The sequence below is a fragment of the Miscanthus floridulus genome, chromosome 9 (genome assembly GCF_019320115.1).
Source record: "Miscanthus floridulus cultivar M001 chromosome 9, ASM1932011v1, whole genome shotgun sequence".
NCBI classification, from domain to species: domain Eukaryota; kingdom Viridiplantae; phylum Streptophyta; class Magnoliopsida; order Poales; family Poaceae; genus Miscanthus; species Miscanthus floridulus.
Window position 1 is genome coordinate 117768546 of NC_089588.1, and position 16736 is coordinate 117785281.

The window sequence follows — 16736 nt, forward strand, 5'->3', positions numbered from 1 at the left end:
AAACACTGGTCCATCAACTTGTGCTTTTTCACTACTACATTCTACCGCCGAGGCGGGCAAAATTGATTTCCTAGAGATGGGCAGAAAGTCTGCCTCTTGTTTAATGTCACTGTAAATCGAGATTGTTGGAGGCGAAAATAGATTAAAATAAAAAAAGCCGTAAATCTGCTTGTAGGTATGTAGTGTGCTCTTGTACGTGGAGCTACTTTTTTTTTTTGAAAGAACAGGACTGGTTTTGAGCCCCTACTGAAGATAAATTAAAGCTCAAAGAGTATTGTTACGTGGAGCTACTTCGGCTTCCGCTTGTAGCAATGGTGCAGTGTGCTCCTGTAGAGCTGCTTCAGCACATTTGCAATCTGATCCATCTCCTTGACGGTTTCCTCCCGGGTTTGTTGTATGAGTCTTTTCTTGTAAAACCCTGCCATGTCCTGTGTGAGCTCTCATTGGATGACCATTCGTTCTTCAAGCTCATTATTAAGGACATAATTCATGAATATAAGAGAACAAAACAAATCCATGTACATGGCAAGTTGTATATAAAAGATGTACATACATAATTCATGAATACAAGAGAAGAAGAAAAATTCATGTACATGGCAAGTTGTATATAAAAGATTTACATAATTCATGAATACAAGAGAGAGAAAAAATCCATGTACATGTCAGCTTTTATATAAAAGATGTACATAATTCATGAATACAAGAGAAGAAAAAATATCCATGTACATGGCAAGTTGTAAATACAAGCAAAGAAAAAAGTAGTTTGAATTGCTGCTGCCCTTTGTAGTTCTCCCCTTTTATTGTTTTCTGTTTCTTCTTCAGCTCTATTCACCTGGTAGTCTGCACAGTGCACTAGAAGGTACGGTACTGGCTAGCTAGCATGCAAGTAGTGGCACCGATCCATGCATTTGGCTAGATCATTAGGAACATATAGCCATGTAGGCAGCTAACAGGCAACAATATATGCAATGCAATCCTCCATGCATCTTGCTTGCAGTTTTAATTTTAGATTACTGGAATATATACAACTTCACAATAAAATGAATGGATAAGCGATGGACAGTCAACGTGCAGGCTTAGATTGATATAGGATAGGATAGGAGTACAACTTACTGCAGCATTGCATATAACTATGGAAATAAGACGATCGCAACTTGTGGCAAATGAAAGAGTTTCCTGGATTCTAATGGGTTATCTATGACTGCCAGCCACTGCCAAGCCACTCACTGGGCACGGACGTGTAGCTCAGTGCCTCTGTGTCCTCCAGCCGCCTGTTGACATGTGTGTTAGTATGGCCCACAAGCAGTTGACAAGACACAGGACCAGGATTATCTGGGGCCTAATCGCGTGGCAACAAGCATTTACGGGCCTGTGTTCGGGCCTTAGATACTCATGGGCTGGCTGGGCTACTTGAGCAAGAAAAAAAAAAAGAACACGCTTCACAATCGAAGCTGGCGCAACGTTGCATGGGCGTCGGCGGACCTGTAATTCTAGCGCGTTGGCCGCCCACTGCACCTCGACGGCTCGCGGGCCAAATTCTTTTGCGCCTAAACAAACCACGATATTTTGCTATTGAGAAGGTGTGGGCAATCATCAGAACATGAATTTTGATAGGTCTAAACGAAATGCAGGGGTGGGAATACCGGATTTTGTTGACTAGAGGTCATGATGGGACCCGCCGGTGGCTCTCCGCCTGTTGACATATGTAACCAATCCCCCAGACTACCCACTCATATACAAAACCAAATTTTCTCTTGCAAGCACGCTTTCAGAGGCCAAATCTATATGTCCTTTTGAATCAACAGTTCATTCTCATGCATCCCATCAGTAAATAAACATACAATCCATTGTCTTGTTTCGAAGAAATTAAGGATGGGATGAAGGGAGGAAGAAAAGCACAAACACACAATCTATCAGCGGGGATGACAGCACACACGGCACCTTGCGATCTGCAGTTTTGGTTACCATGTGAACGCCTTTCTTGGCTGCACGTTCACTGACTTATTGACTTGTCCCCCGATGCCTGTTTCACAGATGCATCGATTCACAAACATATATATGATCAAGGGTCAGTTATATGTCTTTACTGAAAATTAGTTACGTTATGGACGATGCAACATGCTCTCGTTGGATTAAAAAGTGAAGGCGGCCAAAAGAGACTTACCATGCATCTCAGCTGAGTTGTCCCGGTCCCGGGTACAGAGCGCAGTGGCTTCGTATTTGCTTACAGTCGATCTCTATCTCGGGAATTTGCTGGATCTTACGCCAATTTTCGTGTCCCTCTTCTTTGCACGTCGTACTGAGCACGCCGCAGTATTTGATAATAATCTTCTTAAGAGACTGGACGGGCAGCTTCGGTAGAAGGTCCATATTATGGCAGCCCCAAATTTCCAACGACTGCAGCGACAGGAGTCCCTCCATATTTTCTGGCAACCTGGCCCGGTCACAAAAGTGAATGCGAAGCTCACGCAGGCCAATGAAGATCTCACTATCTTCAGGAATTAATGCCAGCTGGCTGAAATCACAGAGTTCAAGTATGTCCAGTTGCTTTGGGGCGTCCATATGGTGGCGACTCAACATCCACCTTGGATACCTTGGACCGTTGTAGAAAAAGATAATGAGCTCTTTTAGATCCTTTGGAGGGCTAAGGCCCTCAAGTACATCTACTTCCATGTCTGGACCAACCCTGTTGCCCCAGCCAAAATTCAGTTCCAGTTTTCTAAGTCGCTCTTTGTGGGTGAGGTGGGCTTCAGCAGCTTCCGCTTCGCTTCCGACAATCTCAAGCCCCCATATAATTAGAGAGCCTCGAAGTTTGTTAAGATGCTTCAGCTGCTTCAACTCATACCCTTGTTCCACTACCGAAAATAGTCGCTTTGCCGTGTGTCACAGGCACTCGGCAAAGCCAAAAAAACACTCGGCAAAGGATTTGAAGAGTATAACACTCAACAAATAGCACACGGCATCTATAGTGCCAGCAAATGGCTCTTTGCCGAGAGCTGAAACCGACACTCGGTGAAAAAAAGTAACGTGACGGAACGGAGACGGCCACGGCGCGTTTGCCGAGTGTCAAATCTCAGGCACTCAGCAAGCATTCCTAATTTGCCGAGTGTTAAATTCTAGGCACTCGGCAAACTTTGCTTCTTTGCCGTGTGTCACAGTCCTGGCACTCGGCAAACAATTCAGCCTTTGCCGTATGTCACATTCCAGGCACTTGGCAAAGCTTCCACCTTTGCCGTGTGTCACATTCCAGGCACTCGGCAAACCTTCGTCCTTTGCCGAGTGTAGAATACCAGGCACTCGGCAAACACGTCCCAGAATGCATAGAATTTTGGCTTCTTTGCCGAGTGTTATAGCGCAGACACTCGGCAAAGAAGCCATTTTAGTCCCAGAATGCACATAATTTTGCCACGTGTACACTTTGCCGAGTGTTTTAACCCTGGCACTCGACAAAAGGCCTCTTTGCCGAGTGTTACACTCGGCAAAGTGCCACAAATAATCAGTTTATTAGGTTCGATCACAGCCACGTACCACATTCAAATAAACATCACATCCATCACAAATAGTTCACAATAGGCATCACAGACAGTTCATATAGATATATCGACAACACATAAATGCAAATAAACTTTAGAATCACAAGTAGGTTCATTCACAACCACAAGTAGTCACAGGTAATCCACAAATGCAAATACAAATAAAATCACAAGTAATCACTTAGGCCACAAGTTCCACTGCGACAGGTCTGGGTCATGAGGCTCATTCGATGCCGCCGATTGATGCTGCACAAAGGAGAAGAGATTGTATGAGTGAGACAAGATTAAACAACACGTATGGTCTCTCTGCTGCCTAACTAGTATAACCCTTGCAACTATCAACAATATCTTCTCAGTTGCATTGTACTCTAGTATGATTGCTTAAGTACTAGTTGGTAACAAACATATAGCATTAGTCACTAAGTTTTTAGTGTCTTGGCATTTTTGTAAGATTGATTCTGCATAAACTATATTATAAGGTTGTAAAGCGACTCATAATGCAAGAAACAGTATTTGGAGCAGGTTGAGGAGGAGGGACTGGAAATGGTGGTGGAGGTTGACCGATTATAGCATAAACACCCCTCATATATTCAAACATCTATAGCTCCATCCTTTGTCGCTCTGCCTCCATCCTCAGCCGCTCTGCCTCCATCCTCTACCGCTCTGCCTCCATCTTCGCCTCTAGCTCCTCCAGGCGTCTCGTTTCTTGTTCTAGCTGAGCCTACAATATTTCATCACAATGTTACAATGCAATGCAAAAGTATGTAAAAATCAATGAACGATGAATAAAACAAAAATAACCTGGAGTGTGTTCATCTGGAACCATGTAAAGTCCGGCCATGGGCGTATCGCCGGACTGGACCCCGTGCTCCGTGCTCGAATCTGGAAGAGAGTGGGAGTACTAGCTGTGTTGATGGTGCCGTCGCCAATCCAGAACCGACCATGCTTCTTGCCTCCTCCCGCCCATATGACCACTTCTCCATCAAGGTCATGGGCGCTCGGATCATACTCTGGGCCATAGACCTGCTTTGCCATCGATGTGTATCCATCGAGACGGCTATGGATGGACTCGTTGCTATACGCCGAGGGCGGGTCCTCAGGGTTGTAGGCGACGTCGGACGTCACCTTCCCCTTGTGGGCCAAAGCATATGCCACGAACTGGGAGCAAGGCTCGCCACCATGTGACGCCGACTGCAAAAAAAGTAATATGATTAGAAATTATGTAGAGTTGAGCGTTAGAATAAAGAAATGAATTCGCGTACCCATCTAGCCACGTATTTTGAGAGGTTGAGGTTGCCTTGATGTTGTGGTGCACCAGGCATCAGCAAATGTAGCTCCCGACAAGCGTTGTGATTCTCCTCCAACGCGGGGTCGCACCACCTATCCACCATCCGGCCCCAGCACTGCAGATCATAGGCGCACCACCACGGAGGCACCTACGTCATCAAGTATATGACATATAAGAAGATGTCTTTAAGTGTAATTAATCTCAGAAAAAATAAGTATTAATGTTCTATATTTACCTTCAGGTATTGTTCCGAGGTTAGGCTTATGGTTCTTGCCGCCCTTTTAGGGATCCTCTCTCTAAGAAATTCCACGTGGTATTGGATCACAGCCTGGATGCGCGCCTCGTAGTGCATGTCCTTGACGAGTTTCTTGGCGGCTTTGTCAGCCACAGCATACGCCTTAGCCTCATATCCCTCCTCGCATCTAAAGAAATCCTGCATATAGACATGATGTGTCCAGTCATTATTTCAAGAATGTCCAATGAATATAGTGTATTGAGCAATGTAGTGCGAGAAAGACTTACCCAAAGCTCGACCTTGACACACTGCGCCCTATTGGCGAAACACCTGCCATCCCGATCAGTGGTGTCGGGGACGGCGGCATAGTGGGCCCATGTGTAGGCCGGCTCGACAGTTCTGCCAAACTGCACCAGGCCAAGGAACTTTTCATTGATCAAATGACCAAGGATGCCATTCACATGGCATGCGTGATCACCCCCACCGTCCATCCTCCAACCCCTACCCAAGTAATTAAGATAAATTATTAGTTTCTATTATAATTTTGAACATATCAAAGGAAAAATTAGTGATAACATATAAAGTTACTTGTCTCTATCGGGTCGAATCAGCGGGCGTCTCTCAAGAAGTATCAGTCGCCACAGGAGGGTGGAGGGACCTCGCAACCACACATGCGACGAAGTAGAGGAAGAGGTACCCCCTGTCTCCTCCTCCATCCCTGCCTCCTCCTCCTCCACCCCTTCCTCCTCCTCCACCTATACCTCCTCCTCCTCAGAGAATGAGTGAGCGGAAGGAAACTCATACGACGATGAAGGTACAGGCGACGGTGGCCTCATCTTGCCTCCACCCTTTCCTCGACCCTTGGGTCTACCTCGAGGTCTCTTCTCGGACCCCTTAGCTACATCAGACTCTTTACTCATCGCTGTTGCTTTTGAGTAAAGCGACGTTATCCTCCTCATACCGCCCACCATTGTTCAATCACTTACAATTAAAAAGAGTAAACCAATTAGCACAGATAATACATCAAAATAGATGCAAAATAAACAAAACATACTTAGAAAATAACATGGTATGATAAATAATAAATCAATTAACACGGATCATACATGTATTAGAAATAATCATCATCATCGGGATTAGCTGGATAATTGGTCTCATCATCACTATCACGCATGTCGATATAATCATCCCCGTGCTTCGAAGGAGGAATGTCGTCATCATCGTCGTTGCTTAGATGTAATCACTGAAGTAATTCTAAGTCCTTCACATTCTGAACCTCGTCTCCGGCGTCCTTGTCAGCACCACTTTCATTGTCGACTTCCATACCCTGAGCTTCGGTTAAGTCTATCTCAAAACTCCCTTTGAGCCCATCTTCTTGAAAGAACTCTCCGTCATATGTGTTGGGGTCTATGTTGTAATCTTGATTGTTTGGGACAGGTAGTTTACCATGTGGCGATACCTTGTACACAACATCCCAACCCTTAAGACGGTCTATAGTTTGGTATGGGTATGAGAGATAATAAACTTGTGTTGCCTGTTGAGCCACAATAAAGACATCGTGTCCTGGTAAGACGGTTGATTGTCGAATTTCGACTAGTCCAAGATTAGGGGTCCGCCTCACTACTTCAGGATCAAACCAATGACATTTGAATATAACATGAGTTCGTATATTTCTTCAATTCTTCCGTAATACTCAACCCCATCTAAGCCTTGCGTAAAAACTCTGGTATTTGTGGTTCTTTAATAGGGCCGACTCTGCTCGTGGCTTGTTGTGTGAAAGCGATATCCATTCACGTCATAACCGGTAAATGACCTGACCCTATAGGCACAACCATCGGCAACTTGTCTGAACTTGGCACTCATAGATGCATCGGTTTGTCCCTACAAGTTCAAGCAGGGTAGTTCATTATATTAGTCGCATGTACGAGCAACTTGTAATGTCAAACTAAGTATGAGCCAAAATGCACAGTACATTCTGTTTGAACTAAGAAATGAAATCAGGCATTCCATTTCCCGCACCCTCTCTAAGAAGGGTTGAAGTTTCCTGTAGGGTAGGTTCTCTTGATTCACGCCAGAATCGTTCATGAAATTGCCTGTACCAACGAGAAACAAGGGAGTTGGACACAGAATTGTGACTACTTGAGAAAAAGTTTGTTGAGAACTTACAACATGTACGGCTCCACTTTGGATAGGTTGGTCAACACATATAGCATAATAGTGCGCCACTCTTCATGTTTCAAGGTCTTGTTAGTCGCACCACTTGCACTTCCTAGTTGCCCTTGGAAAATGCTAAGGTTCGAATCATTTTCGCCAGCATTGTAATGAGGGGGTGGATTATGCACACTAGGAAGGTTGTTAGCATAGTATTTTGTTGTGAAGTTTGACACCTCCTCTAGAATGTATGTCTCTGCTATGGATGCTTTAATTTTGCATTTATTTTTACATTTAGTTCAAAGAACCTTTTGAAATCTCTCAATTGAATAGCACCAATGGCCCAGCACAGGCCCCCCATACGTGCCTCATTTGGGAGGTGCAAAATCAAATGATGCATCGTATTGAAAAAGCCAGGTGGAAAGATCTTCTCCAACTTGCAGAGCAACATAGGCGCCATTCCTTCCTTGTCTGCAACCATGGTACGAGATAACTCCTTAGCACAAAGCTGGCAAAAGAAATTGCTCAACTCCGCCAGCACTATCCAGACATGCTGAGGGACATATCCTCAAACCATCACCGGCAGTAGCCACTCAAGCCATATGTGGTAGTCATGACTCTTGAGCTTGTTGATTCGCAAAGTAGCTAAGTTCACTCCCCTCTTCAGATTCGCTACATACCCATCAGGGAACATTAACTTTGGGAACCATTCTAGTACTTCCCTCCTTTGGACCCTCGTCAGAATGAAATCGGCCTTAGGTTTTCTCCATGACTTCCCACCTCCGAGAGGCGCCATGTCTAGCTTTGGTCTATTGCATAACCTCGCCTGATCCACTCTAGCCTTAACATTATCCTTTGTCTTATTAGGAATGTCCATGATTGTACCAAAAATTTCCTCGGCGATATTCTTTTTCAGTGTGCATTACATCAATGTTATGTGCAAGCAGACGGTCATCAAAACAGGGGAGGTTCCACAAGCATGACTTGTGAGTCCATGCATGTTCCTCACCATATCCCAGAAAATGATCTCCTTGGCCATTATCCTCAAGAGCATCTAACTGAGCATGAACCACGGCACCAATCATCATCTGGGGTGCAGGGCCTTCAGCTACTATATCTTTTGTAAAGTTCTTGATGTCTCGTCTGAATGGATGGTCAAGAGGGAGGATTTGTCGATGTTTGTCGAACGAAGAATACTTGCCACCCTTCGTCAACTAAATGAACATCAGAGATGCCTTGCATACTAGGCATGAGAACTTCCCGTGAACACACCAGTCGCAGAATATCCCATACGCCAGAAAGTCATATAGGGAGTACTGGTACCAAACATACATTTTAAAGTTTGTCTTTGTAGCTCGGTCGTATGTCCATACCCCTTCCTCCCAAGCACAGACCAAATCATCAATCAGAGGCTCCATGTACATACTCATATTATTCACTGGGTGTTCAGGAATTATCAACAACAAGAATATGTTCTATCATTGAAAGAGGACGCCAGGGGGGAGATTGAGAGGGATAATGAACATGGGCCAACAAGTGTATGAGGAAGCCACCATTCCATAAGGATTGAACCCATCTGTTGCCAACGCAACACGTACATTATGAGCCTCTAGAGCTTTCTCATGATGAATCATATCAAACCTTGTCCAAGCTTCACCATCAGATGGATGCACCAGCTTCTAAGGATTGTATTGACATCCGTATTTGTGCCATGTCATCTATTTTGTGGATTCCTCAGTCATATAAAGTCGTTGGATCCTCGGTATGAATAGAAGGTACCGTAGGATCTTCATGGGGATGGCGAGCTGTCTCTTCAGACCATCACTAGAGTAACCTAGATGATTTACACTTCACATAGTACTTTGCTTCTGCATGTTCTTTCCTAAATAAGATGCATCCCTTCGGACAAGCATGTATCTACTAATATGGCATCTTAAGTGCACGAAGGAGTTTTTGTGCCTCATACATGCTCTTTGGCAGGATGTGACCATCCGGGAGCAGACTACTGACAACTGTCAGCATAACATCGAAGGCTTCTCAACTCAAGGTAAATTGGGACTTTATGACCATTAGGCGTGCAATGGCATCTAGTTGAGAAACCTTGGCATGCCCATGAAGGGGTTGTTGTGCCACAGACAACATATTGTAATACGCCTTTGTGGTTGGCTCTGGCTCCTCCCCCTATGTCCTTCATCGAAGTGTGCTTCATGATAGTCATTTAACATGTCTCCTACCCCGGCATCAGCATCATAATCCTTGATGCGTTCTCTCACGAACTCATCTCTCACACGATCGCATTCACCATGGTAGATCCACCGAGTATAGTCCACCATAAATCCATTCTTGCAAAGATATTTACCCATGACCACCTTTGTTTGTCGACGCGTGTTTGCACAAATGCTGCAGGGACACCAAGTGCCACGCGCTCCTTTAACGCTTGCAAATGCTAGTTCCAAGAAAGCATCAGTCTTCTCAATCCATTCATCGGTCAACGAACCCTGACTAGAGCGGCCCATGTACATCCACTCACAGTAATCCATCCTCTAACATATCACCAAGTTATATAAAAATCAATTACATCTACAGGTTCCTATACTGTCTAATAGGTGAAGATAGTCCTAATCCCACCAGAGGATGTATAGATGGGGTTAGTTTCCATGCTCTACTCCTATCTGAGACATAATTTTGGCAGCACCTCCCCGCTGTTCTCCAAATACACATCCTGGCAGGGAGATTGTGTATCTGGAGAACAATAAGGAGATGCTGCTGAAACTCTGTCTCGGATCCGAGTAGAGCATGGAAACTAACTCCATCTACACATCCACCGGCTGTCCAAAAAACATAGATAATTTGAAATAGATACAGTTATAGATATGCAAATATCTGCATATTTCCAACCATATCTCTTTCGAACGGGAGACGCCTAGCTAGGTTACGTGATATACGAACATGATATGGAAAGAGGGGTGTAGGATACCTCACCTTGCTGTCCTGCAAAGTGATGAGTTGAGGACGGTGGGGAATAATCCTTGCAATAGCCTCTCCTACAATAAATGAATATAATAGTGTCAATTGTAAATTTTGGCAGCACCTCCCCAGCACGGTGTATAGCCTGAGTGTTGTGGTTGCCTTTCAAATTTTGACATTGGCAAAATCCTATCCACTGAATTCCATAAATACAACACAAAATTCACACCTGAACTTATCCAAGCACAATACATAGGTCAAATTTGACAACTCAAAAGCCAACAAAATGGAAACCATACCACGTTATACAAGAGATTTCATTAAACCTCGAATCACAAACTAAACATGCAAAAGGCAGCAACTACATTCAGACAGGATTTTAGAAGCACATTTCATTTCCACTGATAGGACATACCACCATTACAGCCGCCTCAGTGCACTACGAACACCACCACAGTGATACTAGTAACATGCCACCACAACGAAGACTCAATGATAATAAGAACAAGTAAAAAAAGATGCAAATAAAAAGGACCAACCAACTAACGAAGAAGATCCAAATGCATTTGTTGACAAAGCAATCAAAGTAAGCCAAGGCTTCTAACAAAAAAAATATAGGTACACATTTTACTAGATACCATATTTACTGCAACAATTCCCATATGCAACGTACATCCTAAAAAGTCATCATACCAATCTCAAATCTCAGATGTTAACGAACATCTAGCATCAAGTGCAAACCAGCAAGGTGAAATACTAAGATCTAGTAAATAACCAAGACAGATACACATTATTGATCATCATCATGATAAAACTTATTAGGAATACCAAATCTTGGTGATCCCAAGAATCAGGAAAAGTAAGACAACAAATTAGAATCCAACATGCGCAAGAAACCCACCAATCAACTTCATAAGTACTATAGTATGGAAATTAAGGTCTACTATGCTGACACATTCACAGTTATCATCCTTGAAGCCCACCAATCAACTTCATAAGTACTATAATTATCTCAAGTCTTTTACAAAGCATCATCAGAACTTCAGTCACCAAGAAAATTGCTTCTGTGATTTTGTCTCTAGAAGTGAGATTCGGTACCAAGAAGCAAGGGGCGGACGTTGTCGGGGTCGGTCGACGAGAGGGCGGACGGTAGCAGGGCAGCTCGGCGAGGGGCAGCATGCCTCACAGGTGGCGTTGAGACGCCGGAAGAGCTCAGCTCAGCTCCGTGAGGCAGGGCCGGTACAGAGGTGCGCGTGCCGGTGTTCATGGTGACGACGAGGTGCCTCCGAGTGTGGGAGGCCAAGCACCTAGGGCTGGTGTGGGCAGGCGCGAGCGTGGGGCAGGCGACGTGGTGTGGGCCAGTGTGGGCGGCCGACGGGCCGGCCGACGGTGTGGGCAGGCGCCTGGGGCGGCGAAACGGCGCCGAGGGCTGGTGTGGGCGGGCGCGGGTGCGGGGCCGGCGGCGTGGTGTGGGCGGGTACCTAGGGCGGTGGTGGGGCCGGCCGGTGGTGTGGGTGGGCGCGGGTGTGGGGCCGGCGGCGTGGTGTGGGCGGGTGCCTAGGGCGGTGGTGGGGCCGGCCGGTGGTGTGGGCGGGCGCCTGGGGCAGCGAAACGGCGCGGGGGCTAGTGTGGGCGGGTGCGGGCGCGGGGCCGGCGGCGTGGTCTATGTGGGTGTGGGCGGGCGGCGCCAGGGACTAGTGTGGGTGGGCAGTGGGGCAGCGGGGCGCCATTGACTGTTTGAGTGTGTGCATGTGTGTGCGGCCGGGTGCGGGATTGGGTGGTTACGAGTGAGGTTTGCCGAGTGCCCACGATCTAGTACTCGGGAAACCCCTGTTTTGTTTTTTTTTTCATTTTTCAATACATAAAATAATGCGTGTGTGGGGCCCATAAAGATGTTTGTCGAGTGTCCCAGATTTAACACTCGACAAACCAATCTTTGCCGAGTGCCAGATTAGGGGCACTCGGCAAAACAAGTTTTTTTTTCATTTCCCTCCATATCCTCCTTTTCCTAAACCCTAAAATACTATGCGTAGGGCTAGGTGAGGGGAGTTTGCCGAGTGTCCTAGATATGACACTCGTCAAACCCCATCTTTGCCGAGTGCCAAACCAGGTGCACTCGGCAAACCCACTTTTTTCATTTTTCTTCGTTTCCTTCTTTTTTCATTTGATTTTTCTATCAATATTATTCCATTATAATATACCAAATCTTAACACGGAGTACCACATGGTGTATGTAGAGAGTAGAAAAAATTTCAAGGGCAGAAGTGAAAAAAAGACTTATTATTTCATGCAGTTTGTCGCTCAAATTCAATGTATATCAATTAAAATTCAATAATTGCACTTCACAAATTAAAATTATCAAACGGATCCAAAAAATTACCAAAATTACACACGAATCAATCTATGTTCTCTACTACCTACACAAAAAGTTCTGAAGTCAACCCCCAATTCAACTGTCACTTTGACTCCAAATCTTACCGAATTCTTCTCAACGCTACGATTCTTCTTCTGAGATACCTCGGTTTGTAAACATCGTACGTGACAGATTGTCCGAAACATTCTCAATTTTTTACCAAGGCGTCCACGTATGATATCACGAAATCTTGACAAATCTCATGATTTTCAGACTTCGTTTGCATTTTTTTGAATTTAAAAACCATTCGGCCACACGTTCGTGGTCGTGTTTCCTAAACAAGATGTTCGAAATTTCTTTTCATTTCCCTGGTAAGGCCTCACACCAGACTCAATAACATGAATATCATTTTTCTACTCATTTTATTCTATTATTTGAATCACTTGCAGTCAATGTTTTCCTAAACGGTAAACGGTCTTTATACAGTCGCCCTTCGTTTAGCGTTTAGGCTGTTTACATGGTGTTTAAACGAAGTTAAACGGTCTAAACGGTTTTGTACTTAAAAAAATACATATAATTATATATGTGCATGTAAAAAATCAAGTATTCTAGCATTTATACATATTTATCCGAGTAAAAATCAATAATTTTGGTATTATTATATATATTTATGCATGTGAAAAGAACTAAATATAGATATTTATGCATGTAACATATCAAGTGTACACATTTATAAATATAATAAACTTAAGTATACAAATTTATCCATATAAAACTGAACTAGATTTACGTCGTGTTTGCCTAAATAGCCGTTTAAACAGCTGTAGCCCGTTTAATACTATTTATCTTCGTTCCGTTTAGACCATTTCCCCCTTTTTTGACTGTTTAAATGGTCATCTGTTTAATTTCCGTTTGCCCCCTAAACAAAACAGTTTACCACTGTTTACCATTTACTGGCCGTTTAGCCATTTAGGCGAACACTGCTTGTAGTTCAAATTTGACTTATACCAAAAAAATTCCTTAAAATGCAATAAATTAATTAAATATAGCACCACGGAACATAAGAGTGACATGGCCAGATCCTAGTTCTAAAGCCTTGCTGCGACGGTTTCAATTCCTAACTAAGGACATATGGCCACACCGCGGAAAATCCCACGTTGGTTCCGAGTCCCATTCAAAACTCCGACACTCTACGGGCGCGCCGCATTAAATGCCCGGGCCACTTTCAACGCATGCGGGAGCAGTTGGCGTCGTATTCCGCAAGACCCAGGCGCTTCATTTTCCATAACGTCATATGTACCCACTACTGGAAACCTCAAATTTGCCGAGTATTTTTATATTTGCCGAGTACATTCCCTTGGGCACTCGGCAAATAAATTCTTTGCCGAGTGCTATCCTAAAAACACTCAGCAAAAAAAAAAACACTCGGCAAAGAGGGGGGTTTGCCGGGTGTCAAACAAAAAACACTCGGCAAATAGGGGGTTTATCGAGTATAAAAAAAACACTCAGCAAAAAGAGAGGTTTGCCGAGTGTTTAAAAACAACACTCGGCAAAGCGAAAAAATGAAGAAAAAAAACCCACCTGCCCCTCCCCTCCCTCACGCACACACCCACACCCCATCCCCTCCCTCCTAGCTCGCTCCCTCCCATCCTCTCCCGCATGCGGCCGACGCCTCCCCTCCTCCCGCCGGCGGCCGGTGTAACACCTCTGGTGTTACAAGCTTGCTTAGCACTAGAATTTAGACCTAAGAGGATTTACTGGAATGATTTTCTCAGATTTTAAAATTTAACTTATGGTTAAAAGTGTCAATTTTGGTGAATTATATTGAACAACAGGTTAATTAGTTCTTAGATGCTTGTTTCTACGAGTTAGTATGACGTATGGACTAGTGTATGAAATGCGTAGTAGTTAAAATTAATTCAGTTTAGGCATATTAAAAATTACGGCAAAAGCGCTAAATGTTATTAGTTCTAGCTAAGTTATTATTCTCTCTACATCAGAAACAATAGTAGACAATGTCATTTTGGCATTCGATTTTCAACAAAAATGGTTAAGCACTACATCTTTGTTTTCACACGATCAGTTGCAGTTAGGTGTATACTAGGACGTGGTGCAGGTCGTGGTTACGTTAGAGTTACGATGCTCATGCAAAAATTGGCCAAACTTCGCTAGATCGCAGTGAACTGTGTCATTGGCGCTCTGTTCGTGAACCAACACCTGTAGCGAGTGATACCAGCCGCTCACCTCAACTTCCTCACCTGCTCTGCTTGGTGCCGCTGCTGCACTGAACGAGCGTAGTAGGCGCCATGTGTGAATGCTCCCTCGCGTCCTTGTTCGGGAGCGTTTTAATGGATAATTTGCCAAGCTGGATGCCTTCGCATTCTGCCAAGTTCGAGTCGTCCTGCCTATGCGCTAGTGTGACGACGGTGGTGCGTCCCCCTGCTCTGAATCAGTCATTTGATTTATTGCATCGCATTGCGTTGCTCCTGCCGGCCACGTTGTGCCAGGGCACCTGCCCCTGCCCCACACCACGTTTATGAGGTCGGTGATGAACTGCACGGCTCCCCGCTCTCTCTTTTTCTGCTTGCCTCTATCTCTGATTGTCCTTGCCTGCCGCTGCTATCTACCTCTATGCCGAGTTGAGCAACTGACGTGTCCGCGCTAGCACATGTGCCACTGTCGCTCAGTCACGTCGCGCCAAGACAGGGTCAGGCCGAGTCAGACCTGCCTCTCCTTCCTTTTTCCTCTACCACCAAGGTCGACATAGCCGCTCCATTAAATTCATCTAGGATAGATGACCATCTCTGGAATCATCACGTACGTAGCTCCACCACCAGCTCACTTAGTCACCGAGCCCTAGGAGCGTCGGCGCTGTGCCTTCTGCCACGCTGTCGTCGCTCGAGCACCGCGCACGAGCGCATGCACCACCACGTCCCCGCAGCGCTGTCCTGTGCGAGCCGAGCTCGGCCACCGCCGCTGCCGCCGCACCAGGCCACCTTGGTCGGCTGCTGCCCCCTTAGCCCCGTGCTGCTGCCTCGCGTATGTCCCCGCCGTGGCTGCACCCGCTGTCGTTGCGCCCCCTCTCGCCATCGTTTCCCCGGCTTTCGCGTATGCGCACGAGCGCGCAAGCCCCATGGCGGCGCTGGACTGTAGCCCCTGCTCCTACTCTTTCCGCAGCTCGCCTTAGGCTGCTAGCCTCTGTGAGTAGGTGCATGCCATGCCGCTGCCCTGCGGTACCCACCTCGGCCGCGTCGGCCGTCGCCCTGCCTCCATGGTGAGCGCGATCATGCCCCGACCCCTTGCTGGACCTATGGCTCCTCAGCGTGCCCTAGCCACAGTGCCTCGCCGCAGTTCGCGCCGGTATAGTTTCGTCGTCGTGGCTGCTTGCCTTGCCTCGAGCCTCTACGCCGTCGCTGCGCAGTCGCCCGCGCACCTCTCCGCGCCGCCCCGTCCCTACCGCTGATGCCCCCGCAAGGCTCGACCAGGGCCTAGCTAGGGTGCACCATGTCTGCTCGGTGCCGTGGAGCCCGCCCTCTCCTGCCACCGCCTGCTGCCTAGCGCCGGTGAGGCAGCCGCCGTCGCCCCATGGCCGTCCGTGTTCCCGCGTGGCGGGTGCTCCACTAGTCTCGCCTAGCCATGCTATTGCCGTCCTCAGGTGCGGCTAGAGCCACTGATGCCCCCAGCTGCTGCCCAACGACATTATCGTCGCCGGTGAGCCACTCCTTTGGCCGGCGGATTGCTTCCCCATCGCGTGCTCTATTCTGGTGAAGGTGAGAAAGGTGAATAGAAGCTAATACAGGGTTCTCAAGGTAAAATACTTGACCCAAGTGAATGGTGCTGATGTATTGCGGGGTGAATTGTTAGAAGCTCAGGGGCCTCTTCGCAAATGTTCCATTGTCGGATCGCATGGGCTGGCTCGCTAGGCTGCAGCCTATCTGTCGCTTGGGCCGTCCACATCGTTGCCTGCTTGCTGCCTTGGCTATCGGTCAAGCACGCCTATGGGCTCGCTCGAGCTGGGCTGGCCTTGTGCCGCCACGCCTAGGCCGCGCGCTGCGCGTCTGCAGGCCGAGCCGCGCTAGCTGGTAGTGTCCCACGCTGAGGCCGCGTAAGGGCTGCTAGGCCGAAAGGGCTGGCCGCCGGCCGTTTCCATTTCCTAAATGCTTTTCTAATATAGGTTTCTAGTTTAACTTGTAAAATCAATATAAAATA

At 46.4% G+C, this 16736-nt stretch overlaps 1 protein-coding gene across 1 annotated transcript; it reads left to right on the forward strand.

Annotated features, from left to right (window-relative positions):
- The first annotated feature begins 11439 nt into the window (after positions 1-11439).
- LOC136480699 (uncharacterized) lies at positions 11440-11907 on the forward strand. Its single transcript, XM_066478168.1, has one exon. The coding sequence runs from the start codon at positions 11440-11442 to the stop codon at positions 11905-11907; it is 468 nt and encodes a 155-aa protein (XP_066334265.1).
- The last annotated feature ends 4829 nt before the right edge of the window (positions 11908-16736 follow it).

Bases quoted from the DNA above. Each gene is read 5' to 3' on its own strand.
- LOC136480699 (XM_066478168.1), top strand. From the start codon at position 11,440: ATGGTGACGACGAGGTGCCTCCGAGTGTGGGAGGCCAAGCACCTAGGG.